We start from the raw sequence: 26,855 nt of genomic DNA, 5'->3' as shown, positions 1-26,855 counted from the left end.
ATACTGCAGGGGTCGCTGAGATTGTTAAACTGGTTTCTTTTTTTTAATTTCTTCAAAAAAAGAATTTTCACCATAAACCAAAGCACAGGAGAAATTTAAATTTGCACCTGGTGATGTTGGTCATGCTCAGAGGGGCATTATTATATGTAATAAACTTTTTAATAATCCATTCAGTAGTTATTTTTATAATTATTTGGTACAGAACTGTAAATGTGAACCCCAAGTTGAAAAATCACAGGATCAGCAACAAGTACATATTTTATAGGGTAAACAAAAACACAGACGTGCTTTTGGCGTTCTAGATGAATCAAAAGTCATCCTCTTCAAACCATAAATATCTTTTTATGCGCCCTGAGAATCTAACATTTGTTAGAAATACTTTAGGCCAAAGCGGTGAACTCACCATCGTTGCTGGTTTTCATCTCAGCATGCATTCTGGAAGGCTTGTCTTCATTTCACACATGCAGCAAGTTTTCTGTTTTGATGGTTGAACTATTTTCTCTGCAGGACAACTTGGACTCAGACGTTGCCAGCTGTGGAGCAAGACCCAGTGGGTGGATGCGTGTGTGTGCCTTAAGTGTTTGTTTTCTTACTTCTGTGCACCTTTGGGTGAGGCTTCTGTGAAGATGAGGGCCATCACACTGCTGTGTCTTCTGATGGTTGCGGAGGCTGCAGCCTCCAGGTTCGTCCGTGACTCCCAAAGTGGGCTTGAAGCTTTAGAACCCGGCAACAACAACGCATCAGTTGTTCTTCCACCCTCGCAGCCGGGCCGACCACGGAGCTCGCACCCCCCCATGTGCATAAACCCCACGGAGATCAAGCAAGCCTTCAAATATGTGAACACCATCATATCCTGCCTGATCTTTGTCGTGGGAATCATTGGCAACTCAACACTGCTCAGGATCATATATAAGAACAAATGTATGAGGAATGGACCCAATGTACTCATTGGCAGCTTGGCACTGGGAGACCTGTTATATATTGTCATCGCCATCCCCATCAATGTGTACAAGGTAACCAGATTTATACTATGTGTCTTTATGATTCTTCTCATAGTTTAACATCGACTGTACATAAAAGATGGACATAGCTACATTACCCACTGGTTGCTGGATTACCCCTCTGCCAGCTATGAGTCTGTTTGTCTGTTGTTTTTTGTGGCTTCATTTTGGAGTTTGTCACTTTAATGTGATCTCTGTCTCTCAGGTCTCTAATTCAGAAACTGTTTGCTGTGTTAAAATCACACAGTTATATCTTTGAATAAAATTCAATTCACTGTTAATACAAGTGAAAGTTTCGCATGACAAAGTCTTCATTAAATAATTTAGCTGACTTACACAATATGTAGAAACTTAATATTGATTCAGTTTATTACCAAAGCTGAGGATGCATCTAGTATTTTACTTTAGTATTACTTCAAGCTAAAGCAGTTTACATTGCCTAAAATGTAAACCTGATAATTGTAATTTTTTCTGCCGGAGGTTTCTTCCTGTTAAAAGGGAGTTTTTCCTTCCCACTGTCGCCAAAGTGCTTGCTCATAGGGGGTCATATGATTGTTGGGTTTTTCTCTGTATCTATCTCTGTATCAAAAGTTGCCTTGAGGCAACTTTTGTTGTGATTTGGCGCTATATAAATAAAATTGAATTGAATTGAATAAATAAATCAGGTTTATTTATTGCTTTGTAAGATTTGATGTTGCAGACTTGTCTACCTAAAACTTCAAGGGATTGTCAAACCCATAAAAAGGCAGATGTAAAGTGTTATGCTAGGATTTTCATAGAAAGGACTTTATTCACTTGCACTATCCAATGGTCAGAGATTTTAGTGCAGCCAGACAATCCCAGCCTGCAAGAGCTTATTAAACCAAAAAACAATATTTGAAACTTTTTTGTGGGAGTATTAAGATGCATTTCAACTTTTTGATTTAATGAAGAAACATTTAGAGTGCGAAGGCTTTACAACCTCTGATAGATTAGCGAACAGTACAGATTGCTGTGAGCAGCTGAAAAATATAAAGTCCCTTCTGATATTCAGATGTGTGGCCATAATTTGTTGTTACACATGCTGTCCTGACCCTGAGCAGAACTTATTGCCCCTGGGAGATGGACTTGGCAGTCACGAGGAACATGCTGTTGTTGCTTTTGGCATTAGAAGCTGTATTAATGAAAGAAGACACGAGGAAAGAAGGACCCCTAAATGGACCTCAAAGAGGTCTGCCCGCATGTTTACACAGGTGAACTTCTTACATTTACAAAACTCTCTCCTCTCCGTCTCTTTTTCCTGCAGCTGTTAGCCGAGGACTGGCCATTTGGCGTGTACGTCTGTAAGCTGATGCCGTTCATCCAGAAAGCGTCGGTGGGAATCACCGTCCTCAGCTTGTGCGCACTCAGTATTGACCGGTGAGTACACCACTACTCCACACACATACATAGACACTGACAAGTGTTAGTATTAAAAGCAGCTAATGGATGTCTCTGTTTATAGCTACCATGCAGTGACATCATGGAGCAGGGTGAAAGGGATGGGAATCCCACTGTGGAAAGCTGTGGAGGTGACACTGATCTGGCTGCTTGCTGTGGTGCTGGCAGTTCCCGAGGCGCTCGCATTCGACATGTTGGAGATACCATACAGAGGCACCAAGCTGAGGGTTTGCCTGTTGCATCCAGAACAGACCACAAGCTTTATGAAGGTAACCACCAGATTGTCACAGTCAAGTCAAAATTTACAGCATCACAATGTAGAGGTCACCAGTATGAGGTGGAAAAACTGCACAAGTACTTTTTATATAAATGTATTAAGGTCATAAGGTGTTAGTTGTTGCAAAAAGGTGTCCTTTGCTACCTTCGGTTTCCCAATTTTCATCACTGTGCACAGAAATTAACAAGATATTGTTAAACTCTTCTACATTTTGGCCTATACTCTTATTTCTGCAACATGATCACGTTGTCCACCATGTTAATTTGGGCTGTCAGCTTGATAGCATTCTCTAAAAATCACTTAAACACTGGGCTAACAACTGGCAATGATGACATTCTCATTAAAATGCAGGACACTTAACACAATAAATAACATACAAGCTCTTCCTCCCCTCACCCCCAGCCAGTAACTGCAGATGGCTCCCTGAGCCTGGTTCTACTGGAGGTTTCTTCCTGTTAACGGGAGTTTTTTCACCCCACTGTCACCAAGTGCTTTGCTCAGAGGAGGTCATGTGATTGTTGGATAGTTTTCTCTGTATTATTGTAGGATCTTTATCTTACAATATAAGGAGCCTTGAGACAACTATTATTGCGATTTGGTGCTATATAAATAAAACTGAATTAAATTAAAGGTGACTAGTGTTTTGCTATAAACAGAATAAATTTGAGATATGCTAAACTAAGGGTGTCATAACATTATAATTTATACCATGAGTTCGCAAAACAGATGATAAACAGCCTGAGAAATACGAAGTGTAGAAACAAAAACATGTCTCAGGCATTTTGCCTTCAGTACAGAAAAACTAAACTGTTGTAAATCAAAGAAATGCGTCAGCACAGCTCCATGTGTTGATCACAGAACATCAGTTTGCCCGGGGAAGTCGTGTGTAATATTTGTTGGCAAGAATGTGGTAAGAGTTAGATTCCAGGCTGAACCTAATTTATAGCAGAAAGAGCTTAAAATGATGTAGGTACCTTCTTGAAACGTTGTGGATGTACCTCACAGAACTCCTGTTCGCTTATTAAAGCCTCCCGTGGGCTACATTAACTTGCAGCTGCACATTATTCCCACTTACATCAGTGGTCTACACCAAAAGTGGAAAAAAATCCACTGTTCTGTTTTGTAATTTTTTAAAGAAAGCGATCGGGATCTGCGCTAAACTAAAATAGCTTCTTCTTTCCACCATGTCCTTTGTCCTTTTGCACCGACGTTCATAAAATCGAGTTTGTTAGTCTTTGAATAATCCTGCCAACAATTACAGACAGGGTGGCAGTTTAAAGAAGAAGAACAACACACAATATCTAAGTTAGGCGATGGGCCACCATGTGCTTCTAGAACAGTTTCAGTGTGCCTCGTCATTGGTGATTCACATTATTATAAACTCATCAAATCACACGACGACCCCTCTGCAGATAGGTGAAACTGCTGCAGCTGATCAGAGAGGAAGTGACCTCTCCCGTCAGGACTAAAATGTTTGATGCTGCCGGGTCAAAGGTTCAGATTTTTCCTTTAATTTGTCTGCCGTCTGAACCTCCGCCTTAGCTGAGAAAATATGAAAACCAGCAACATGGAAAAACTCCAAACAGCTGGATACTTACATCTTTCTGAGATATATGATCTAAACAACTTCAGTTTGGCAGAGAGGAGTTATGTATCAATTCAAAATGTTTAATAGGGATTATTAAACTTTCCCACAAACACATGGTCAAAGTTATCCAGCATGTTGATTTGGATCTGTTAGGATTGGGCTGAGGGGGAATAAACCCCTTGGATTCTATTCAGCTTGCACCTGATGTTACTTTCGAGTGCAAATGTCAACAGAATGGTTCTCTTCAAAGTAAAGCGCCTGGACAGCAATGATACAATTAGAGTGTTTCTTTAATCAGGTTCCTTTTATCACTCTGCCAGTAAGTTATTAGTGACAGCAAAGAAATGCAATACAACACACTGCAGGCAAAACATGTCAAATTACTTTTTCACAGTTCATTGATAAAGCCACGCAGCAGGATCAAAATCACAAAGATATTTTGATTCTTTTAAATCTGAAGGAAGGAACCACACAGTTCAGTGGAAACAAAGCAGGAAGCTGGCTTTTAATGTGTCATCAGGATTTGAATTATCTTATAAACCTACAATGTCAGCTTTGATCAATAGTCAGATTTAAGCTGATTATTGCTATGAATCAAGGTACTGTTTATTAGTCATAAGCCACTCCTCATTTCTTTACAATCTCCAGGAAACCAGAGTTTCTGTTATTTTTTTTAAGTCCTCCAGGCTTTCTGAAGGTCTTTCAAAGTTTTTATTTAGTTTGGACATCGCCTGCATCATCACACATTTTTAGTCCGGTCCTTGTGCCTAAACATTTTTAGAGGATCTTTTTTTCCCTTTGTTTTTTCATTTGTTAAACTGCTTAACATTAATCTATGAGGGATGAGTAAATGTTGTCTACACATAACAGTCAACTTGGCAAAAAAACAGTTTAAATTGTATCGTTAGGCACTTTTTTAAATGCAGCCTGTCATAAAAACCACATTATTTGTTCTCATTTCTTGAGCTGAATTAAAAAAGAAAAAAACAGAAAAACACAGCAAAGTTTTTGAAGCCAAATAATGTTTGCATTAAAATAATATTCTGCACCATCAAGGTGTTTCCCAAAAACATGTTTTGGTGCAAAAGAAGTGGCTGGCCTAAAAAAAAGATGTATCCAATTATCTATGTCAGAGGAATCGTATCTGAAAATTATGTCCTTAAGAAATAAGAAAGTCATCATCAGCATGTATGTAAAAGTTCAATGTCTGCAGCATCTGTAAAACACCGTGGAGGCTCTGTCATGTTTTGGCTTTCAAGGTTGTTGCAATTTTACAAACTCGTATTTTTCCTTGTATGCTGTATTTCCATGTATGTTTTCACCTATTTCCACTTTTCCTAGGAAAATTTTTTTTTAAAAACAGAGGGGTGGCTCAAGACTTTTGCACAGTACTGTAAAATATAATACACACAATTTTATGTTGGTTTAACAAAGTAAATATTCAAGCTGAAATATCAGCAACAATATCAACATTATCCATATAAGCAAAGATTAGCAAAGACGCAGCTAATCCACCAAAGACGTACAACAGGCCAGGAAAACAGTGATTATGTTGATGACGCAGAGTTCTGGGAAACTTGTGGATCAAATGAGATACAAATGGATTTATGTACTTAGACCAAAGTTGCACTGTACCTGCCTCTTACAGGTTTAACATGACATTATCTTGAAAAATAGATATGTATTTTTTCCAGTACCCTTGTTTTGTTTTTTTCCCAGTTCTACAAGGAAGCGAAGGACTGGTGGCTGTTTGGCTTCTATTTCTGTTTCCCTCTGGTCTGCACGGGAATCTTCTACACTCTCATGTCCTGTGAGATGCTCAGCCGCAAAAAAGGCATGCGCATCGCACTCAATGACCACATGAAGCAGGTAGAGATGCAGATGACAGCCATGCTGGGAACCATTACACTGATTAGCTTATGCAATGGCGATGTCTGCTATAATTTACAAGAATCACTTCTTCTCAGAGAGTACTGGTCACTCAAACTAATGACTAAATTCACTGGCACAGTGGATCTTTATATTAGTTTGTGAAATACAGCTAACCAATGACAGCAAAAATTTTCTTTCTGTACACCACACATTACAGTAACCTGTGAATTGTGATTAGATCAAGAGCTGGGTATGGTCACCTTACTGTTCCTCTGATTTCTTTGTGTGTGTGTGCTGCAGAGGAGGGAAGTAGCAAAGACAGTGTTCTGCTTGGTGTTGATTTTTGCTTTCTGCTGGCTGCCCCTTCATCTCAGCCGTATTCTGAAGAAAACAATCTATGAGGAGGATGACCCCGACCGCTGTGAGCTGCTCAGGTAGGCACGTAGATAGCCAGTGCGATTGTTCTCCATTCTGAACCTTCCTGTAGTCTTGCATGTAAACCTTGGCTTTTTTATCTGTCAGTTTCCTATTAGTGATGGATTACATTGGAATCAACATGGCCTCCATAAACTCCTGCATTAACCCGATTGCCCTCTACTTTGTCAGCCAAAAGTTTAAAAACTGTTTCCAGGTATGCAATAAAATTACAAATGTGGTTTTACAAGAAAACCTATTTGTCAAAAGTCTAAACCTTATATATTTTTTTGCTGTTTCGTAGTCTTGCCTGTGTTGCTGGTGTTACAGAACATCTCATCTGGATGACCAAGGACGCTGGAAGGGCTCATGCCACGGTAACGGACTAGACCGCTCCAGCTCCCGTTCCAGTCAGAAATACACAAGCTCTTCATAAATGCAAACACACTAATTGCACACCTCCTCCTGTACACACCAGTGCTCCCATCAGGGACAAACAGCAGTCTCAGTGCCAACAAACTGGCCTTCAGATCAGAGTCAGAAGGGGAACCTGGAGTCACTTCTACAGGACTCGCCGCAGACTGAAAGACTCAAAGATCAACCCCAAAATGCTGATGAAATAATGGAAGTGTGCCTCCTCAGGCTGTAATAGTAAATGCAAAAGCTTTGATGAAACCGATGCTACATAAACACGTTCATATTCCTACGCTGAGGCCTCTCTAGAGGACAACTCGGTGACACTAAAAATGCATTTATACAGAATGTTTATTCAAACCACTATGTAAATGTATGTACAGTATTATTTACATATAGAGTGCAAACTTACCATCATATTTATCCTTAGTACTTTGTGTAGCTATGAATAAGCACTGAAAAACACTACCTGTTGAAGCTTTATTACCTCACGGGGAAAGCTAGAGGGAAACTGTGACCCTTAGTAATTTTACAATGTAGCTTCTATTTTTCTAAGAAAACAACACAAAGCACACGGAGAGCTTGTGTTACCTAAAGACGTGAGGTGTCCACGTGTTATTATTGCCAAATATTTCACCTCTATCGGAGAGCAGTAATGTTTCTGTGGCTGGAAATTAGTCTGAAAATGCTTTGTGAGAGCTGTTTAAGTAATACATTTCTGAGCCATGTAAAAGCTTTTGGGAAGGAAAAAGAAATTTGCTGGTTAAGCTGTATGTAAGTGAATGATTTAAAAACTCACATAACAAGGGAAGGTTAAAAAGTTCCACAACACAGCCCATAAAAAGCTGAGGTCAGACATGACTTAAATGAGGCATCATGGACCTGTAACTTGTGCAGAGAGCAACCATCGACTTTTGTTTCAAACAGACTCAGCTTTTATGTTGAGGATCGTTACTAGGAATGACAGCTGGGTGCTCAGACCCAGAGACCAAACGGGAAATTGCAGTGGAAGAGCTTGCAGCTTTGAACGAGGAGTGTGACCAGGAGCACACATATTCTTCTTATTATCATTATTATCTATTTTTTAAACAGTAAATTAGTCTCCCAGGGTCAGACAGTCGAAGCAGGGCTGGGCTGTAATGTCCTGAGTAGGGTTTTCGCGATACTAGAATTCCGACACTCAGGAAAATACTCAATACCTGATGCTATTTCTAACACCGCAGATGAAAAAATGACAAAATAGGCATACTTCTTTTAAAATATTAGAACAATGCTGGTTCATGCAAAGGATTGAACCACAGCCCTGTTCATTTTCTGTGCTTCTGTCGACTTAGTCCCACGTTTTTGTTGCTGAACAGAGTTGAAGAGGTAGGCTGCCAGTGAGAAATGAAACTGTTTTTTTACAAAAACAACTGTGCCTTCGTGTTAAATTAACAGTCCAATAACTTTACAGACAGGCAGGACTGATAAAATCTGCTGCCTAGCTCCAAAATTACCGTTAATATTTCATTATTAGCCATAGCTGCTAGCTTAATGATAACAGACAACTAACGTGGGTTAGCTGCTAACAGTTAAATGGCTAATGCTAACATTTATGCCAGTCAGATTAATGTTTGTGTTAACTAAGTAATACTAAATGTGTTTGAAACAGGAGTTTTACTGACCTCTCAAACTTCCTCAGAAAGACAGGATATAAATTAAGATGCTTTGCAGAGTCTGTTGATGCGTTCAGCTGCTAGTGGGGGGAGGGGCCGTGCTGCATGAACTTGTCTGTCTAGACTTCTGTGGTGAGTCTTTGTAGAGCCTGCAAAGTCACCTGTGTAACTGACCAATGTCATTGCCAGCATTTGTGTATGTGCAAGTGCATTACATGTTAATTACCCCATGGCTGTGTCTCTGTTTGTATGCCAGCCAACAGAAACAAACAAAACGCTTTTTGAAGAAAAATCTAATCTAATCTAACGTCATCTCACAATGAGAAGGATAAAGGTAGCTGAAAGTAAAGTGAATACAAGCACTTAATAATCACATATAAATCTAATATAAAAACTCCCCATCAGAAGGAACACATTTATTCTGTATTCACAACATTGTCACTTGGGGAGAAAAAATTGCATGTTACAGTTCATTTTAAGAAAATGGGACAGTGCCAATATTAATAACACTCAGTCCAGTGATAAAGAAAAGCCTAGGATGAACCCATTTTATGTAGCGTAATTTCAGTACAGTGTTTCTAAGATGTGGTTAGAAACGCTTTCACTGTTCTCAGTAATCGTGAAATGTGCGTATTCTGAGAATCCAGACAAGGTGTTTGCCGTCATTTGGAAGACTGAAATAGAGCACACTGAAATATGTTTATCATTTTAACGCCTGGACACAACATCAATCAAGTCAGCTGATCATGCAGTATGTGACTCATTAAAATCTATTTCTTGCCATTTTGAGCCTGCTTTCAGCTGCATCTAAGTGATTGTACAACTTTGTAAGTTTCCTTTGTAAGTGGGACCAACAAGCTGAGACACGTCGGTAATTTGACCTGGACGATCAAGTTAAATGTTTATATCCCCTTATGTCTGAAATCACATTTATATTAGTATGCAGTAATAAATATCATTTTATAGCACTTGTGTTGTTTGAGGGTTTTTGTTTGAGTCATTACAGGTCAGTAGAGATGCCATCAAAAATTGACACAATACAACATGTTACATAAAGTAGAAAACGGTGAACAAAACAACCCGTCTTCTCTGTCAATAACAGCTTGTAGAAGCTTAAATGTGATTTTATAAACATAATGCTTTCTTTTTCTTAGAAGAAGCTGCATTTGGTTTGCATTTGATATCACAGATCATAAAATGGCAACTTGTGAAACGTCTTGACTTTACTGCTGACAAATAGAGAAGCTGATTCCAAGAAGCGGGTCTTGTGGTGATTTACTGTAGACAGAATGTGAGAAAAAGATCTTTAACAACTGTTCACATTACAGATCTCTTTAATCTCACAAAACTGGCTGTTGTCACAAAACAACATAGCTGAGTCCTGAGGTCAAACGGAGACGGCGCTGCACTGGATTCCTGGAACAACTTAATTAAAGAATTTAAGCATAAAATCCTCTATTGGCATGTTTACAAGGACTTCAAGGCAAATATTTAAAGATTAGAAAAATAATATTCACTTTATAGGACTTTCTGAGCTCCTACGCCAGACACTTTGGAGAGTTCCAATATGTTTTACATAAACATGGTATGGGCTAGAACTTCATCCTGCTTCTATTCAATTCTAAACTTCGTGACGCTGACAAAACCACATCAACACTCAAAATTATTGTTTGTTAAAAGAATTATATATTCATAGCAATGCTTCAGTGTCCCAGTGCTGCTGTCAACAACCACATGTCCAAGTAAACAGTATTTAAAGTTTGTGACCATGTTTCATGTGGTTCTCTGTCATTATATGAGTTTCGTGGTGTATTTTGCATTTGTGCATGACTGGCACATTAAACTGGGATTTCGAATTAAATCATTTTGAAAACCACAGCAGTGGCATCAATGCATTATTTCTCTATTAGTCATCCCACGTTACAGTGGTTATTGAGCACTTGTCTTTCTACATTTCTGCATAAAAATGACCTTGAAGATTAAAAGATTTTCATGAAATTCAGGGAAAAAAAAAATCAAAATTACACCTACAGTGGGGCAAAAATGTATTTAGTCAGCCACTGATTGTGCAAGTTCCCCCACCTAAAATGATGACAGAGGTCAGTAATTTGCACCAGAGGTACACTTCAACTGTGAGAGACAGAATGTGAAAGAAAAATCCATGAATCCACATGGTAGGATTTGTAAAGAATTTATTCGTAAATCAGGGTGGAAAATAAGTATTTGGTTACCTCAAACAAGGAAAATCTCTGGCTCTCACAGACCTGTAACGTCTTCTGTAAGAAGCTTTTCTGTCCCCCACTCGTTACCTGTATGAATGGCACCTGTTTGAACTCATCATCTGTATAAAAGACACCTGTCCACAGCCTCAAACAGTCAGACTCCAAACTCCGCCATGGCCAAGACCAAAGAGCTTTCGAAGGACACCAGGAAAAGTATTGTAGACCTGCACCAGACTGGGAAGAGTGAATCTACAATAGGCAAGCAGCTTGGTGTGAAAAAATCAACTGTGGGAGCAATCATCAGAAAATGGAAGACATACAAGACCACTGATAATCTCCCTCGGTCTGGGGCTCCACGCAAGATCTCATCCCGTGGGGTCAAAATGATCATGAGAACGGTGAGCAAAGATCCCAGAACCACACGGGGGGACCTGGTGAATGACCTGCAGAGAGCTGGGACCAAAGTAACAAAGGTCACCATCAGTAACACACTACAACGGCAGGGAATCAAATCCCGCAGTGCCAGACGTGTTCCGCTGCTGAAGCCAGTGCATGTCCAGGCCCGTCTGAAGTTTGCCAGAGAGCACATGGATGATACAGCAGAGGATTGGGAGAATGTCATGTGGTCAGATGAAACCAAAGTAGAACTTTTTGGTATAAACTCAACTCGTCGTGTTTGGAGGAAGAAGAATACTGAGTTGCATCCCAAGAACACCATACCTACTGTGAAGCATAGGGGTGGAAACATCATGCTATGGGGCTGTTTTTCTGCCAAGGGGACAGGACGACTGATCCGTGTTAAGGACAGAATGAATGGGGCCATGTATCGTGAGATTTTGAGCCAAAACCTCCTTCCATCAGTGAGAACTTTGAAGATGAAACGAGGCTGGGTCTTCCAACATGACAATGATCCAAAACACACCGCCCGGGCAACAAAGGAGTGGCTCCGTAAGAAGCATTTGAAAGTCCTGGAGTGGCCTAGCCAGTCTCCAGACCTCAACCCCATAGAAAATCTGTGGCGGGAGTTGAAAGTCCGTGTTGCTCGGCGACAGCCCCAAAACATCACTGCTCTCGAGAAGATCTGCATGGAGGAATGGGCCAAAATACCAGCTACTGTGTGTGCAAACCTGGTAAAGACCTATAGTAAACGTTTGACCTCTGTTATTGCCAACAAAGGTTATGTTACAAAGTATTGAGTTGTATTTTTGTTATTGACCAAATATTTATTTTCCACCCTGATTTACGAATAAATTCTTTACAAATCCTACCATGTGGATTCATGGATTTTTTTTTCACATTCTGTCTCTCACAGTTGAAGTGTACCTCTGGTGCAAATTACTGACCTCTGTCATCATTTTAAGTGGGGGAACTTGCACAATCGGTGGCTGACTAAATACTTTTTTGCCCCACTGTACATGGGATGGGGCAAAAGTTTAAGAATTTCTTGATTTAGTGGATAATTTAAAGGTAAAATTAGGAGACACATGTTATCAATTCATTGAATGAAAATCGGGCGTGGATGGTGGGTTTTTGATGTTTTTAAGTGAACAACAACAACAACATGACTGGAACAGGGATCTATCAAAGGCTGATCTTTACAAAACACATTTGAGGGAGTGGATCGTAGTTGGTGTTGATGCTCATGCAGCTGTAAGAGGTTACAAAACCATCCCAGAACAATTCAGACTCCACAAGTCCAATCAGTCAGACAGATGGTGTTCAACTATGAAGGAGAGGTTGACAATCAAAGATCATTCCCACAGCAAACCATGTTACAGTCATCAAGGTCACAAAGGAACAGTCGCAGGCCTCTCTCTCTCTTTCTTGGCTAATGTTTGTGTTGATGACTCCACCATCAGGAGAACGGCGAACGGCAATCGTGTGCATGGAACGGCTTCAAGGACAGAGCGCTGCTCTCCAGAAGAACGTACACAGTTTGCTCAAGATCACATGGACGAATCTCAATACTGCTTTAACAATATTTTGTGAGCAGGTGAGACTGAAATAAATTTTTTTGGTGCATCTGATCTAGGATGATTCAACTTAATTTTGAACTTTAAAGAAAAGTCCACACACAAAATTCACTTCTTTTACCTGCCAAAGTAACCCTTTAAATTAGGGTTGCCAAAGATAAGGCTGGGGACCAGAATCGGCCTAGCAAAGCCGCTGGGCCACCAAACAACTTTGGAAAATGTCAAGGATGCCATAAAGTTTCAACTTTAAATTGTATTTTCATTTATTTTTCACCTTTTCCTACTATGCTTTTCTGGTGACTTGTGGTACTTTGGTTATGTTGGCAAATTTGTGACAAATTTTGACATTTACAGCAATTATCTAACAATTGTAATTCATTCTCACGATGCCTGCAGTCCTGAAACAAGGTTACTCCACACTTTGTTTCTCAGCTGGTTGTTGTTTTTCCTCAAACTCTTTTCCATACTCGAAGAGCGCGCCTTGCTTGAACATGTGACTGATGAAGAGATGCGATTAACCTCAAATAACTTTAACCTTGTTATTCACACTTCACTCCCCTCATATTTTCCCTCTGTATTCTTGGCACTGGGCGCAGTCCTTCACACCACATTCTTCTTCTAATAAGGACATTCGTCAAACACAGCTTCAAAGGACAGATGAGAGCAATCTAGGGAAAAACAAAATTTAGATCTGGACATCCGTGAAAACCGTCTCCCTATGAAGGAAAAAAAAAAATAATAATGTGAAATCCATGGCAAAAAGGAAAACACAAAGTCTTTAAGAGTTTAATGTTTTATATTTGTTTCAATCATCATTCCAGCATTCAGGGAATGATAAACACAAAACGTATTCACATTTATCATCATTAATCAATTTGAAAATACTACAAATACAAAAGCTGCACAGATGTTTGAAACTGATACAGACTGTGTTCAGGAATCGGAGAACTTGCCATTCCTCCTGCTCCCTAGTATGTATATTTAAATAATACGAAAAAAAAAAGTAGAAATGTCCAGGTAACTCATTTTCATGGTGTGGATGCAGAACTGGTGTCTCCGACTCCCTCGCTGTCCCTCGTGCCAAACGCCGTTCATTCCATGGGTTGCTCTTGTCTTTCTTTGAACTCGTTAACTCTTGCCTGGAACAAATTTAAAGAACGTCCACGTCAGAAGTGGATTTCAGGCAGCATGTGGGAGTGTCACATTTAATTAAAGTCAGCTGACTGTCCTTTCACTTAAAATTACTGTTTGCTAGAACGCCCAGGGTTTCTTTCTCTGTCCTGTTACGTGCATGGAAATTCAGGTTGGCTTCTTGTTGCTTTCCCCAGTTTAGAAATGAGAGCACCAGGTCAGCTTCTAGCAGGACTCCTGTAATGGGAAGAGACCCTGGGGTAGGAAGAAATTGTTGGCAGCTGCTAACGCTTGGTTTGAATATTCTGCTCTCTATATTTTGCACTGTGATAAAGGAACTCCCAGAGATCATTCATAAAAGTCTTTGAGGTCCCACCTCTTACGTGCAATCTGTGCTCTCTTTGTAAATACCACTGTGCATTTTTTAACGCCAAAACCAATTTGCGTGGGCGTTAGTAAATCTTTTATGTTGTGTGGAGGAACAAAGAACATATGAAAACAAATGGAAAGAAAAAAAACAACCACGTTTTCAGAACTTCAACTTGTCCAGTCTCATGGAAACCAGACAAGTTGGTGTTCAGCATGCATGAAGTTGACAGTGTTGCTGCATTTGTTTCAACAGGTAGCCAAAAAGGTCAAGCTGAAACTTCCACAGCTCAACAACCAATAACCAGCTTCCATCCATCAATTTTCACAACCTTTTGTCCAATGCAGGGTTGTGGAGGGAGTGGAGCCTATCCCAGCTATACCCTGAAACGTAGGGTAGACTCTGGCAGGTTAGCAGGCTATTGTAGAGCCAATACGAAGACATAAAGAACAATTTACAGTGACATTCACACAAATTTAGAATCCCTAAGTGGCCTAATATGCATGTTTTTGGACTCTGGAGGAACCCATGCAAACTCCACGAAGAAAAGCCAGTTCACTATCAGCGGGGTCAGACCCAGGACCTCGCTGCTGTGAGGGGACAGCGCTAATCACTGCACCGCTGCCCTATCAGTCCAGTACTGTCCACTCTAATTACCTTTAATGGTTTAACCTCCCAAGACCCAAACTCTTCCACGGCATGCATTTTTGATTTCTCTTTGATATTTGGGCTGATTGGGGCCAGATGAATGTAAAAACAAAGAATTGCCAGATTTTTTTTTTACCTGATTTTTGTTTCTAAAAAAATGAGATCCACATATGAGGATATTCGTTTAAAATTTCGATAGGACAGTAGCAGTATAATGTCCTCATAAGTGGATATCAGGCCCTTGTTGAGCAAAATTGAGTATTTTGGTCTAAATAACCCAAAATGTGATGTCCACATATGTGGACGCCAGGTCCTAGGAGGATAATTTAGGTCTCTGTGTTCTGACCAATCACTGGCAGGCACATTCAGCGACAGCTTCAGTGTATAGTAGCAGGAGCAGCTCCACCCAGATCGAGCTGGACATGAAGCCTCCTCTCTCATCAAAATGGAAAAAAAGAAATGATTCCATAACTGTGGAATTTACTGCTCATGACACGAGGCCTCAAGCACTTATTCCTCAGTCATTTATGTGCTCGAATCACAAGTCGATAGAAGTTCAATTTTCAGAAATCATATGAGTATAGGCAGGTGCATGCTTGTTTATAATGAAATTAGACTAATAAAGCTAGCAAGGAGATTGCTCTCAAGGCACTGTGGCTGATTTAGTTAATCAGGAGATAACATGCAGACATGACCGTAGGCTGGGATTTCTGCAAGATTCCAGCTCTGTCATCAATTAAGGGAAATTTAGGATGCGTAAATGATGATTGACTGGATCATGTCGAATGACATCTCCATTCGTGTTTTACGAGATAATCGCTGTGGTCCAAAGGGACCGTGCATTTATACTTGAGCCGTCACAATAGGGAAAACAAGTTATCTGCCCTCCACTGATGGTGGCTTTTTCCCCCCATTCCCCACGCACACGCTTAAATTAGAGCTGATTAAACCAATTCTGACCAGCTGTGCTGAAACCACAAACTCAGACTTTCCTGTCTCAGAGTAAAGAGTTCAAGGTGATTCTCAGAGTTTATCAAACCTGTTTTCTGGAACGCACCCCGGGTCATTTTTCTATGTAAGACACATGTTGTGTACAGAACAGTCACACATGCTTACCTGAAATGTGTTGAGAACATGTTGACAAACATCGCTGAGCTCGTTCAGGCCTCTCCGCAGCGGCTCTGCGGCTGGAATTCCCCCTGAAGCAGATAGCAGATACTTCTGACGAAAACCACCACCGACAGCACAAACAGAGCAAAAACAACCGCAGAAGATGTAGGCACTCTGTTAGCCACTCGTCTCTGGGTTTCATTTAGCGCTGTGAGTCATCGTGCGCCCATGATGAGCACAAAAGCGGACGCTCTACACAAATTTATTATTGACAAGGGTCACCAGCGCTGTTAAGAGATGAGAAGCACGCATCAACCACATTTGCAACGTGGGATCGTTTTGTCTTGCTCAATTTGATATTTCAAGTGTCGAAACAAACGCCACACCTGCAAGCGATGCATCGTGAGCGCTACAGAGAAACTCTGCCAACGAACTGACTGCACCCTCACCGACGATGGCTTGTAGGCACGCTACGCGCTCTGGTCGGCATCTCGATGGGGAAAGATTCATTCTGCTGCAGAAATAACGAGCCCAAACACGCCTCGAAGCTTTGCGAGAACTACTCGAGGGCCAAAGAAAACCAAGGAATCCTGGACATTTCCCCCACAGTCACATGACCTGATCCTTGTAGGATATTTACCATATGGGGGACTGACTGTGCTGTTCCTTATTTCCTGTTATATATACTTTTACAGTGGTGGATACTCCTGTTGTAAATAATGAGGTCCATGTATGTACCAGCAATTGCTGTAAGCCAAAAGTTGTTTTGTGCTCCTGAGTCTTTGACAGGTTTTCTCAGGTGCACAGCTCTTGTTATGAGCTTAAAAAACTCTCCTCGTTTAATTCTTTTGTTTGCAATGGCCGGCCAATCAGAAGAAAGCTAAAGGTAGGTGTGCCTTAAAGGAAGAAGAGCTAAAAAAATAAAATAAAAGCTTGTTTCAGAGTTGCACACAGTTGAGAAAATAATCATTTGATGACCTGCTGGGATTATTACGTTTGTTCACTTCCAAAGAAATAAACAGTCTCTAATTTTATCGTAGTTTTATCTTAATGAAGATACTGAAGACACACATTACAGCCATGTTATAAATGGATTTGTGTAATAAGTCTTTGATCTGGGCTGTTCTGAGTGTTTCGCCCACATCTATGATTAAAAAAAGACCTTAAATAGAAACGTAGGAGATAGGAGCACCTGTGTGAAGAAAATAGCAGTTTTTCAACAAACAGATTGATAACACAACAGCGATCCTATTTTATATGGCAGCAATACCTGCAACAAGCAGGACTGAGTCTAAAGTCTACACCATATTTATTTCAGGGCTTTAGTAACATTATTTTGTAGAATTAGATTAATCTAAAAGTATATTATACTTGCCTTCAGCAACCTGCCCGATTTAAACATCATATCAGACCAAGTTAACAGTTCATCTGCATATTTTAATGTAAGTTCTGTGGCTTTAATGTAGATGTTTGATGTTTAAAACATGGATGGGAGCAGCTACAAAGTTCCCTTTTCTTCACGGAAACAAACGTTTCTGTTTCATACGTTAAAAAGAGCCAACTTTCACTTCGCCTGAGCTCAGCATTTAGGTAACAGCTCTGCCTCTTCGTTCTTCACCGTGCTCTTCTGTGGCGCCACAATAAACAGGGACAACTTTGTGCAACAGTTTTTATTGATATGTGCGCTCTTATCACTGGTCATCTGTTCTTAGTCGGTGAAACGCTCGTGTTTACACTGTGACATGTGATCGTTACAGAATTGCACATTAAACGAAGCATTGAAGTAAACAAAACAGGGTTGTTGTTTTTTTTAGAATCTAGTTACTCGATGAATCGTTGAAGCCCTAAAACGCTGTCACAGAGACTGCTGACATGCTCGCGTGTCCTCATTCCAGTCACACGTACTCACTTGTTCACCAGCACACTTAAACATGCAGACACACACACAAACTAAATCTAGCTCATCCAGGTGATACAACACTGTCAGAACTCTTCCTGCTAATCTACGAGAGCCAGTGTGTAATTTTTGACAGATATAGTACGCACTTAAACTACTAAAAGCAATGAGCAGTTCGTGGCTCAAGAGTTGGGAGTTCGCCTTGTAATCGAAAGGTTGCCGGTTTGAGCCCCAGCTCGGACAGTCTCGGTCGTTGTGTCCTTGGGCAAGACACTTCACCCGTTGCCTACTGGTGGTGGTCAGAGGGCCCGGTGGCGCCAGTGTCCGGCAGCCTCGCCTCTGTCAGTGCGCCCCAGGGTGGCTGTGGCTACAATGTAGCTGCCATCACCAGTGTGTGAATGTGTGTGTGAATGGGTGGATGACTGGATGTGTAAAGCGCTTTGGGGTCCTTAGGGACTAGTAAGGCGCTATACAAATACAGACCATTTACCATTAAAACACCTGTGTTTTAAAGAGAGACAAATCACATGCTTCCTTTTGATGACACTGTCATAAAATAAAATGTTTATCATATTATTATCTATGAGCTGGAAAGCGAGGAAAGTCCCTTCCAGTTAGAGTCTTACTACAGATAACAGCCGTCAAGCTTCACTCATACCCTTTGTACGTCAAATAAGCCACATGTGTAGGATGTGACTTCAAAGATACAAAAGAAAACATTTAAAAATGTTTATTTATTTTTATCTGATTCCTTTGATTAATAAATGGATTAATCAAAGGAATACTCGGCTACTAAAATAATGGTTAGCTGCAAGTCCTAATTTGACTCGGTACAACCCAGCCATAATTCTGGCTGCAATCAATTACAGACGTCTTGATCTTAATACGTGTATAAAACACATATATTTTCAATTTTTTCCATTGCAACCTCCTCAAGAACAAGCTTGGTGAGAAGGTGCAGTTATTCACAAATGGAGAATATAAAATGACCATCAATCGCCCTCAGTTTGAATCTCCGTGCAAGATCTTACCTCATGGGTGAGGGAAAAAAAGACGGTGGATAAGCCCCAAACTAAAGCTTCTCAATGACCTTATGGCAGCTGGGATCACAAACCCCAAGTACACCACTGGTAACACACTATGTAGTCACAGATTGAAATCTTGCAGCACCCACAAGCTCTCCCTGCTCAAGAAGGCCTGTCTTAAGTTTGCCAGTGAACATTTAAATGATTCAGAGAAGGTTTGGGAGAAACGCCTGCGTTCAGATGAAACAAACATCTAACTCTCTGGCTTCACCAACTCTACCTGATGTGTTTTAAAAGAAGAGAAATGCTGAGTTTGACCCAAAGAACACCATCCGCACAGTCAAGCATGGAGGTGGAAAAACTATGATTTAGGGCTGTTTTTCTGGTAAAGGTACAGGACGACTTCACTGCAATGAGTGGCCAGAGGGCGAAGCTATGTACCATAAAATTCTGGCCTAGAACCTCCCTCCCTCAGCCAGAACACCAGCAAATCAACCCACAACTTTCATGTAATGCATTCTTTTCTGGATGTTTGGTTGATATTCTGTCTCTTTCCATTTAAATAAAGCTGCCATAAAATTAGAGACAGTTTATTTGTTTGTTAAAAAGTTTGTATATTCAGCTGGAGACCTAATAATTACTCCCCCCCGTATACGTTTGCCAAAATCTGGAATAGAAATAGTAAAAGTGGGAACTAATACATGGACAGCTTTACATAAAATCACATTAAAACATGAATAGAACACCTGATTGAAAAAGTCAAAGGAAAAACTGAACTGAGGCCTGGTTAAAAGAATATTTCCCTTTTTCTTATGCTAAACTAAATATACAGCAACACAAAACCGGGATATAGGAAATGAATGTTCGTCATGAGCAACTGTGCAAGTGCACAAAAAAAGGAAACAATTCAGGGTTGTGTCATTGATCGTTAACGGAATATGCTTTTGTTGGCTGCTGTTGAAACCAAGCTGTCAATTTTTTATGTCGCTGCGCTTGACTATCTTGTTTTGATAATCTAAGCGATTAACCAAAAAAAGATGTGGCATTAAAAAACAAACGAAAAGAATGCTGCGGCCCTCCTGGCCCCCTCAACTGACAGATGACCTCAATCCAGCGTTGTGATTGCGGTCTTGGTGGAGAAATTTAACAACCAAAATAAATACAGATCATTTCAAAGGGCGATCTGATGCCCGAAAGCGCAGTGAAAAAGAGGGGGAATATTTTTTTATTTCTCCTTGTGCCTTGAAGGTAATCGGGTCTAGCTGTATTGAAGCCGTGAAGGAAAAAAAAGAAACCTCCAGGCAACCAGAAACTTGGTTCAACAACAAAAACAAGCTGTTTTCTCAGTCTCGCCGAGTCCTTTCATGTGACAGGGCTGCTCTTATCCTTTGTGAAAGCGGATGACAGATTTTTTTTTTTTGGCAACGGTGCAAGTGATTATTGCTCTCAAAATTAGGGTGCGTGTGTTATTATTTGCAGTATATCGTGATCAGCCTTTTTACCTTGCAACGCTGCCTGAAAACCTTTATTACCAATAAACACAGCCATACGGAGCCGTGTGTATTAACAGAGACGTCTCTCACCTCGTGTCTGAATGCGAAAGTTGATCTTGCTCTCTGACGGATGGGTGATGGTGTAGCCGCAAAACTCCACATCCGCGCTGGCAAAAGAGAAAAGTGGGAAAATGAAGCTGAGGTTTGCGAGCATTCTCAGAGTTCTGCTTAAAAAAAAAAAAGACTGGTAATGACTATATTTTTTTAGATTAGCAGACCCTCTCCTGGCAGGATGACAAGAGAGCCCCAAAAACAGGGAAGAGGAGAAATCACATGCTTCCTTTTGATAACACTGTCATAAAATAAAATGATTATCTTATTATTGTCTATGAGCTGGAAAGCAAGGAAAGTCCCTTCTAGCTGGAGTCTTACTACAGATAACAGCCGTCAAGCTTCAGTTTGAATGTCAAATAAGCCACATGTGTGGGAAGCGATTTGAAATATAAAAAGAAAAAAAGAAAACACGACGGTGACCATGCTGAGTTCAAAGGGGGAAAAAACCAACACAAAAACGCTCACTTCTTCATGATCATGTATCTGAGGGAGTTCCCTAATGTATGGTCCTCGTCATGCAGCACAAAAGTCACACAGCCCTCATCTGCCCCGTCGGCCTGGACCTAGAACGCAAAAAAAGTCCATTCTTAAAACATCGCACAGCCAACATGGAAGAGAAACATTACACCAGCTTCCTCCTCTGAGATTAGTGAGTGGGCGAGCCGCTCACGCTCATTATGCACTTCCAAAATATTCAAAACATACAGAGTTACAGATGCAAATAGAAGCAGACACTGATTGCATGCACAGTTGGGTCCAAGAGTATTTGAGAAAGGACATGATTTTATTTGATTTTTTTGCCTCTGTACGCCAGCACAGTGGATGTGAAATCTAAGAGAAAAAGAAAAATCAAGATGTGACTTGGAGCTTTAATTCAAGTGTTTTAACAACAAAAGTGGACCTACTGTGCACATTTCCAGCTCCATATTTTGCTCATTGGACTCTTTGTTTGGGTCACAGTAAATGTTCTTATTTTTAAACTCAGGCCTCATAAACTTTATCAAACATCTAAAACACACAATGTTACCCCATTCCTCCTTCTTTTAGGCCAGCCTTCATCTGATTGGCCACCATTCACAAAGTGAAGATCTGCACTGGAGCAGCTAGAGCGTATTTAAAGTGCCTGACTTGACCATGTTAGGGATATCCACTCTCAACAGGAGAAACAATAGTTTGCTGTTTAGAGTAAGCCGGAACTTTTTAGCTCTTAAGAGTCTTTTTTTTAATAACTTCATTATTTTCAAGTTTTTGCTTTCTTTATGGAAAACCATCAAAGAATTGCAGCCATTTTTACACGACAACCCACATTTTTACAGCTGCGAAGGCATGCAGGCCTTCACTGCGGCAGTCTTTAGCTGCCGTTTGTTTGTGACTCTCTCTGCTTTCAGTTTTGTCTTCATCAGTAACTGAAAACCATGCTCTGCTGGGCTGAGCTCTGATTTGACCATTCAGGAATATTTCATGTCTTTGCTTTAGGAAACTCTTGGATTCCTTTCCGTCTGCGGATAAGACGGTGCACTGTAAGCACCGTCTTATCAGTTCTAAAGCACTTTGGCTGAATCTGAGCAGAGAGTACTCCCTGTACGCTTCACAGTACATCCTGCTCCTTCTATCAGCACTCACATCATCAATAAAAACCAATGATCCAGTTATACCGGCATCCACACATGCCCATGCAACAACACTGTCTTCACCAAAGATGATGAGGTACTTCGCCTCTTATCATATTATCCCCTTCCAAGGTAGTTAAAGCAATACTTTTAACCCCCACTTGAATTAAACCTGAAGCTTCATATTTCATTCTTAATTGGCATCTTTATTTCACATCATCTGAGGTAGGAAAATTAAGAAAAATACATCACTTTCCAAATACTTATGGCGTTTATCTTCATAGGACATGAACACTGTTTAACTACTGCCCCCTAGTGGAGACACTGTTAGGTACCCGTGGACTGAGACAAATCCGCATCTAAATTAAACAAGTAGGTACCCTCATGTTCCAAATTACTGTTTGTCTCCGGTGCTGGTAATGCTTCAAAAAGACAGATTTTAGCGTATACTTAAGTTAGATTAACGCCGTGTAAGTTTATTTACTGCTAGTCACTAGCTACCCACGTGAGGAGCACACAGGCGGTCAAATCGCTGTCATTTGCTTCTTTAGTTAATCGATCCGACCTGGAGAAAATAAAGACGAACCCATCCAACCGCGCACACCATCAAACCACACACGATTTTCGCTTTTTACCATTTCTAGTACTGCTTTCTTTTCTCCTTCCCCGGCCATGCTTCACTTTCCCACTGCATCCGTCAACAGAGTAAGGTTTAGTTCTGTGCTCTTTAGCCCTGAATCTAGTTTGACAGGCAAAGGAAAGTTCAATACGACTGGAATTTACCTCAATGTTTTGGTAACATATGTATGATTGTAGCCATAAATGATCAAATTATCAGATAATTTTCATTTAAAGTGACGCAGCTCTGTGGTTGGTAGAATATTTGTCAAACGCGTCGTTTGGCTACTCTGCAGCGTGATTATGGCTTAAATTTTATATTATTGTTGTGCCTGGATGCTTAATAACATAACATGTTTACTTAAACAAATAGTTATTTTTAATACTTACCTAATAAATATTTATTTTAATAAAAGCTAACCTGTTCAGCAATTAACAATGGTAAGTTTTGTCACATCTCTAGCTGCAGGGGAAAGCGTTATCCTAGCGTTCAAGTCGCCTGGAAGACTGTAACAGGGGCAAAATTCGCGGCCCTTCTATAACAAGTTGTTTATACGAAGACGTGACGACGGAACTACGTAATATGTAACTGGGGGTAAAAAAAAATGTAGTTCCAAAAGGGAAACAACGACGTTAAGCACATAGAGCCTGAAATGCGGTAGGAACTACACTCCCCAGCACGCGCTTGAATGTGTTTCCTGTGTGGACGATTTGCGAAGCAGGCAGAAGTCACTCGAAAAGGATTAGCAAACTAGCAACTGAAACGTCTTTAAATGTGGGAATTTTGCGCTAAATGAGCCACTTTAATCGTCGTTGAGACATCCAGGTACTGAATATGATGTTATGTGACTATTACGTACGTTAGCTCAGTAGCTAAAAACAACCGACATGGCGTCAAGTGGCTAACTACCTTTCTGACGCTAATATAGGTTTAATGGTCAACAACAGTGTTAGCTAGCTTGTTGTTTCGCAAATTTTGGTTCATCTAGTTTTAGCTGACATTTTACTCTAGCATGACAACCTGTTCATGATTGGGAATTGTCCTACGGCGTTCTAATCGTAGTATTTGCATTTCTTAGTTACACCTGTTCACATGTCATTTTATTTCCTTCTTCCTGTTATCTGTAACTATTTTTGGCTGTTTCACAAGAATTATTCTTCCCTAATCATTATCGTTTGGGTGTTTCCCCCCCCAGCTCAGCAGTAACAACTCGCCTTCCTTGTCCTTCTACCTCCAGGGTGGTAATAAAGGTGAAAACCCAGCTGTTGCCATGGCAATCCTGTTTGCTGTGGTGGCTCGAGGAACCACTATTCTTGCCAAGCATGCATGGTGTGGGGGTAACTTCCTGGAAGTTACTGAGCAGATTTTAGCTAAAATTCCCTCAGAGAACAACAAACTGACATACAGCCATGGCAGGTAAGGGCGTGTGCGGCCTGTGTCATCCCCAGTTGGCAGTTTACATCCTGTTAGTGACAATGCCTACGGCGGTGTCATGTGATAAAATACCACAGAGTTCATTCCTTGTAAAAACTGTAGGAAAAACAGCCCTACTGTATAAAACACCTCTCATCTAATGATTAACCCTTCTGCTTTATTTTTAGCTATCTGTTTCATTACATCTGCCATGACAGAATCATATACCTGTGCATCACGGACGACGTGAGTATATATTTGACAGTCATATGATTTTGTCGGGGTTTGGATTTGCAGTAGACCATTTGTAGATGTTATGAATGTATTTTAAGAACCTGAATTAGTATAAAAATAAATATAAACCACCCAGCCACTGTAGGAAATGGACACATGTCCTGTGTTATTGTAGAAAACCTAGCATTACTGCTGTTGCTAAAGATGAGATAGGGTTTTGAGGCAGCCACAATTTATTGTATGCAACTTCTTATAAATCTATTTGACTCTCATCTTCTAAAGGACTTTGAGAGGTCACGTGCATTCACCTTCCTCAGTGAAGTGAAGAAGCGTTTCCAGACAACATATGGCTCACGAGCACAAACAGCCCTACCTTATGCCATGAACAGCGAGTTCTCCTCTACACTGGCAGCTCAAATGGTGTGTATGATGAAAGCCTGAATGTACCAAGCAACGTTTCCTGTTACTGCACTGTGATGTCCTAATATTTCTGTGGTTTAAAAGAAGAAGAAGAAAAAAAAAAAAAAAGAAACGGAAGAAGACGTGAAGAAGTGTGACGTGTTCCTTTTCTTTGCAGAAACACCACTCAGATCCACGTGGACCCGATCGTGTCACTGAGACTCAGATGCAAGTGGACGACCTGAAGGGCATCATGGTCCGCAACATAGGTGAGCATCTCTTTAATTTCCTCATTTTGTATTTATTCATAAATAAATAAACAAACAAGGCTCTGAGATGGAAAAACATTGACTAAAACTCTAATAAACCAAGTTAGATAAAACCTGTAATGTTTGATTGGTGTGTGGTGTGACTTTAAATGAGTGAAGTGTTATATCATGAGCGACCACCTCACTTACGATGCATGATGTGCTGTGTTTAGTGAATTACTCATATGTATTGTATTATGTGTATTCACACTAAATTCACTGTTTGCATTCATGTTTTTACAGACTTGGTAGCTCAGAGAGGAGAAAAGCTGGAGCTGCTGATTGACAAGACAGAAAACCTGGTTGATGCAGTGAGTTTAACTACAACTGATTAGGCTCTGTTGCTTCTACTTATTTTCTGATGCATAACATTTGTCATTAAGTATATACTGCAACTGCAGTCTATTAAACAACAGATATTGTTACTGATTACATTTTTTTTCCTCCTCCTCCTTCAGTCAGTCACATTTAAGACCACGAGCCGTAACCTTACACGAGCCATGTGCATGAAGAACCTCAAGCTGACTCTAGTCATTGTGCTGGTTGCCCTTGTGAGTACAGACACCGAGATGATGAAAACAAGTAGTGCATTGAGCTTGGCTTCTCTGTGCCTTATTTAGTGCAGCAGTTGTGAAGGAAGTGAACTCTGTCTGTGCTCTTTTTCAGGTGGTGATTTACATTATTGTCTCTGCTGCTTGTGGAGGTCTCAACTGGCCCACGTGTGTCAAACAATGAGAAGAGAGCGGGGACAGAAGAGAGGGAGATGAAGGAAAAGGGACAAAGGGGAGAAGTGCCTGTTTAACTCTGCTTGCCAGTGGACACAGTAGAAAATACCACGTTCCTTGCTTTTTACTCCTTTGGCTTCAGAAGAGCTGGAAAACTATTTGCTCCTCCTCCTCCCACCTCCTTTCTCACCCTGACTTTGACAGTGCACATTTATATGCCTTCTGGACCTGGAGTCCCACCTCATACCCACACTAATGGACAGCAGCCACGTGGCCTAAAACTGATGTGGAACAATGGTCTTGTCTTATGTTAGTCTGGTGCATTCATCTTGTCTCATGCTGATGTATCAGTTACTATACTGTCCTGCACCTGCCTGTGTAATTAATCCATATAGATTTAACTACAAAGGTAGCAATGTTTGATTTGTGAGTGTCCTGTTTAATCTTGGATGCCAACAGAGTATGTGGGTAACATGTTTTAAATGTATCACGAGGGTGTAGTGTATGGGCCTCTGTTGAAGAACTTTAAACACATTGTTGACTAAACTGATGCAGTATACAGACTTTCTGATAAGTTTTATCACTTAGCACAGTTGTATCTTCTAAGGTTAATGTTGTGAAATACCCTGTATGATCATAAAAATAAATATTGTACATTTGATTGAGGAAGAATGGTTGTTTTAAAGCAAGTGTGATTTCTGCCTGTGGAGTTGAGGCTTCCCTTCACCTTTTACCTCCCTCTTTGAGGTTCAGTGTGCCCAAGTTTTCTTTCTGTTAACAAAATGCACTTTTTTTTATATTATGTTGTACATAGATTTGCTTCCTGACATCATATGGCTGATGATCATTATGTAATAATTGTACATCCTCATTTAAAATAAATACATTCTGATGGAACTGAGTGATTTGCCTCTAAACCAGGAAAGG

The 26,855-nt window shown here is 40.5% G+C and overlaps 3 protein-coding genes across 4 annotated transcripts; 2 read left to right on the top strand and 1 right to left on the bottom strand.

The window, feature by feature from the left end:
• The first annotated feature begins 560 nt into the window (after positions 1-560).
• LOC146638458 (endothelin receptor type B-like) lies at positions 561-9,037 on the top strand. The gene is made up of 8 exons (XM_085368683.1): positions 561-1,013; positions 2,287-2,399; positions 2,485-2,689; positions 6,005-6,154; positions 6,458-6,591; positions 6,680-6,788; positions 6,876-6,948; positions 7,050-9,037. The coding sequence occupies exons 1-8, from the start codon at positions 627-629 to the stop codon at positions 7,154-7,156; spliced, it is 1,278 nt and encodes a 425-aa protein (XP_085224809.1). The 5' UTR covers positions 561-626; the 3' UTR covers positions 7,157-9,037.
• Positions 9,038-13,659: 4,622 nt separating this feature from the next.
• On the bottom strand, positions 13,660-22,929 carry polr1d (RNA polymerase I and III subunit D). Its single transcript, XM_085368671.1, has 5 exons — positions 22,866-22,929; positions 21,086-21,183; positions 20,597-20,673; positions 16,098-16,180; positions 13,660-13,974 (listed from the first exon to the last, which is right to left on the bottom strand). Exons 1-5 carry the CDS (start codon positions 22,902-22,904, stop codon positions 13,927-13,929), a joined length of 345 nt encoding a protein of 114 aa, XP_085224797.1. The 5' UTR covers positions 22,905-22,929; the 3' UTR covers positions 13,660-13,926.
• A 627-nt stretch (positions 22,930-23,556) lies between these two features.
• On the top strand, positions 23,557-26,815 carry vamp7 (vesicle associated membrane protein 7). Of its 2 annotated transcripts, none has more exons than XM_085368658.1 (8): positions 23,557-23,674; positions 24,087-24,265; positions 24,451-24,508; positions 24,779-24,916; positions 25,074-25,164; positions 25,447-25,514; positions 25,662-25,754; positions 25,870-26,815. In XM_085368658.1, exons 2-8 carry the CDS (start codon positions 24,120-24,122, stop codon positions 25,936-25,938), a joined length of 663 nt encoding a protein of 220 aa, XP_085224784.1. In that variant the 5' UTR covers positions 23,557-23,674; positions 24,087-24,119; the 3' UTR covers positions 25,939-26,815. The 2 variants fall into 2 exon arrangements, with proteins under 2 accessions (XP_085224784.1, XP_085224774.1); XM_085368648.1 differs by having other exon boundaries at positions 24,045-24,265.
• The last annotated feature ends 40 nt before the right edge of the window (positions 26,816-26,855 follow it).

This window comes from Diplotaxodon limnothrissa, linkage group LG2 (genome assembly GCF_057381915.1).
Source record: "Diplotaxodon limnothrissa isolate DT_005_m linkage group LG2, D_limnothrissa_male_GT1.1, whole genome shotgun sequence".
Classification (NCBI taxonomy): Eukaryota; Metazoa; Chordata; class Actinopteri; order Cichliformes; family Cichlidae; genus Diplotaxodon; species Diplotaxodon limnothrissa.
Note: the sequence above shows the minus strand (reverse complement) of the source record. Positions and strands in the feature narration are given on the sequence as shown.

Bases quoted from the DNA above. Each gene is read 5' to 3' on its own strand.
- polr1d (XM_085368671.1), bottom strand. From the start codon at position 22,904: ATGGCCGGGGAAGGAGAAAAGAAAGCAGTACTAGAAATG. The intron at 20,674-21,085 runs GTGAGCGTTTTT...CTCTTTTGCCAG, and splicing joins AGATACATGATCATGAAGAA to CGCGGATGTGGAGTTTTGCG. The intron at 13,975-16,097 runs GTAAGCATGTGT...AATTTGTTCCAG, and splicing joins ATGTTCTCAACACATTTCAG to GCAAGAGTTAACGAGTTCAA.
- vamp7 (XM_085368658.1), top strand. From the start codon at position 24,120: ATGGCAATCCTGTTTGCTGTGGTGGCTCGAGGAACCACTATTCTTGCC. The intron at 24,509-24,778 runs GTGAGTATATAT...CATCTTCTAAAG, and splicing joins ACCTGTGCATCACGGACGAC to GACTTTGAGAGGTCACGTGC. The intron at 25,515-25,661 runs GTGAGTTTAACT...CTCCTCCTTCAG, and splicing joins CAGAAAACCTGGTTGATGCA to TCAGTCACATTTAAGACCAC.
- LOC146638458 (XM_085368683.1), top strand. From the start codon at position 627: ATGAGGGCCATCACACTGCTGTGTCTTCTGATGGTTGCGGAGGCTGCA. The intron at 1,014-2,286 runs GTAACCAGATTT...TTTTTCCTGCAG, and splicing joins TCCCCATCAATGTGTACAAG to CTGTTAGCCGAGGACTGGCC. The intron at 6,789-6,875 runs GTATGCAATAAA...GCTGTTTCGTAG, and splicing joins AGTTTAAAAACTGTTTCCAG to TCTTGCCTGTGTTGCTGGTG.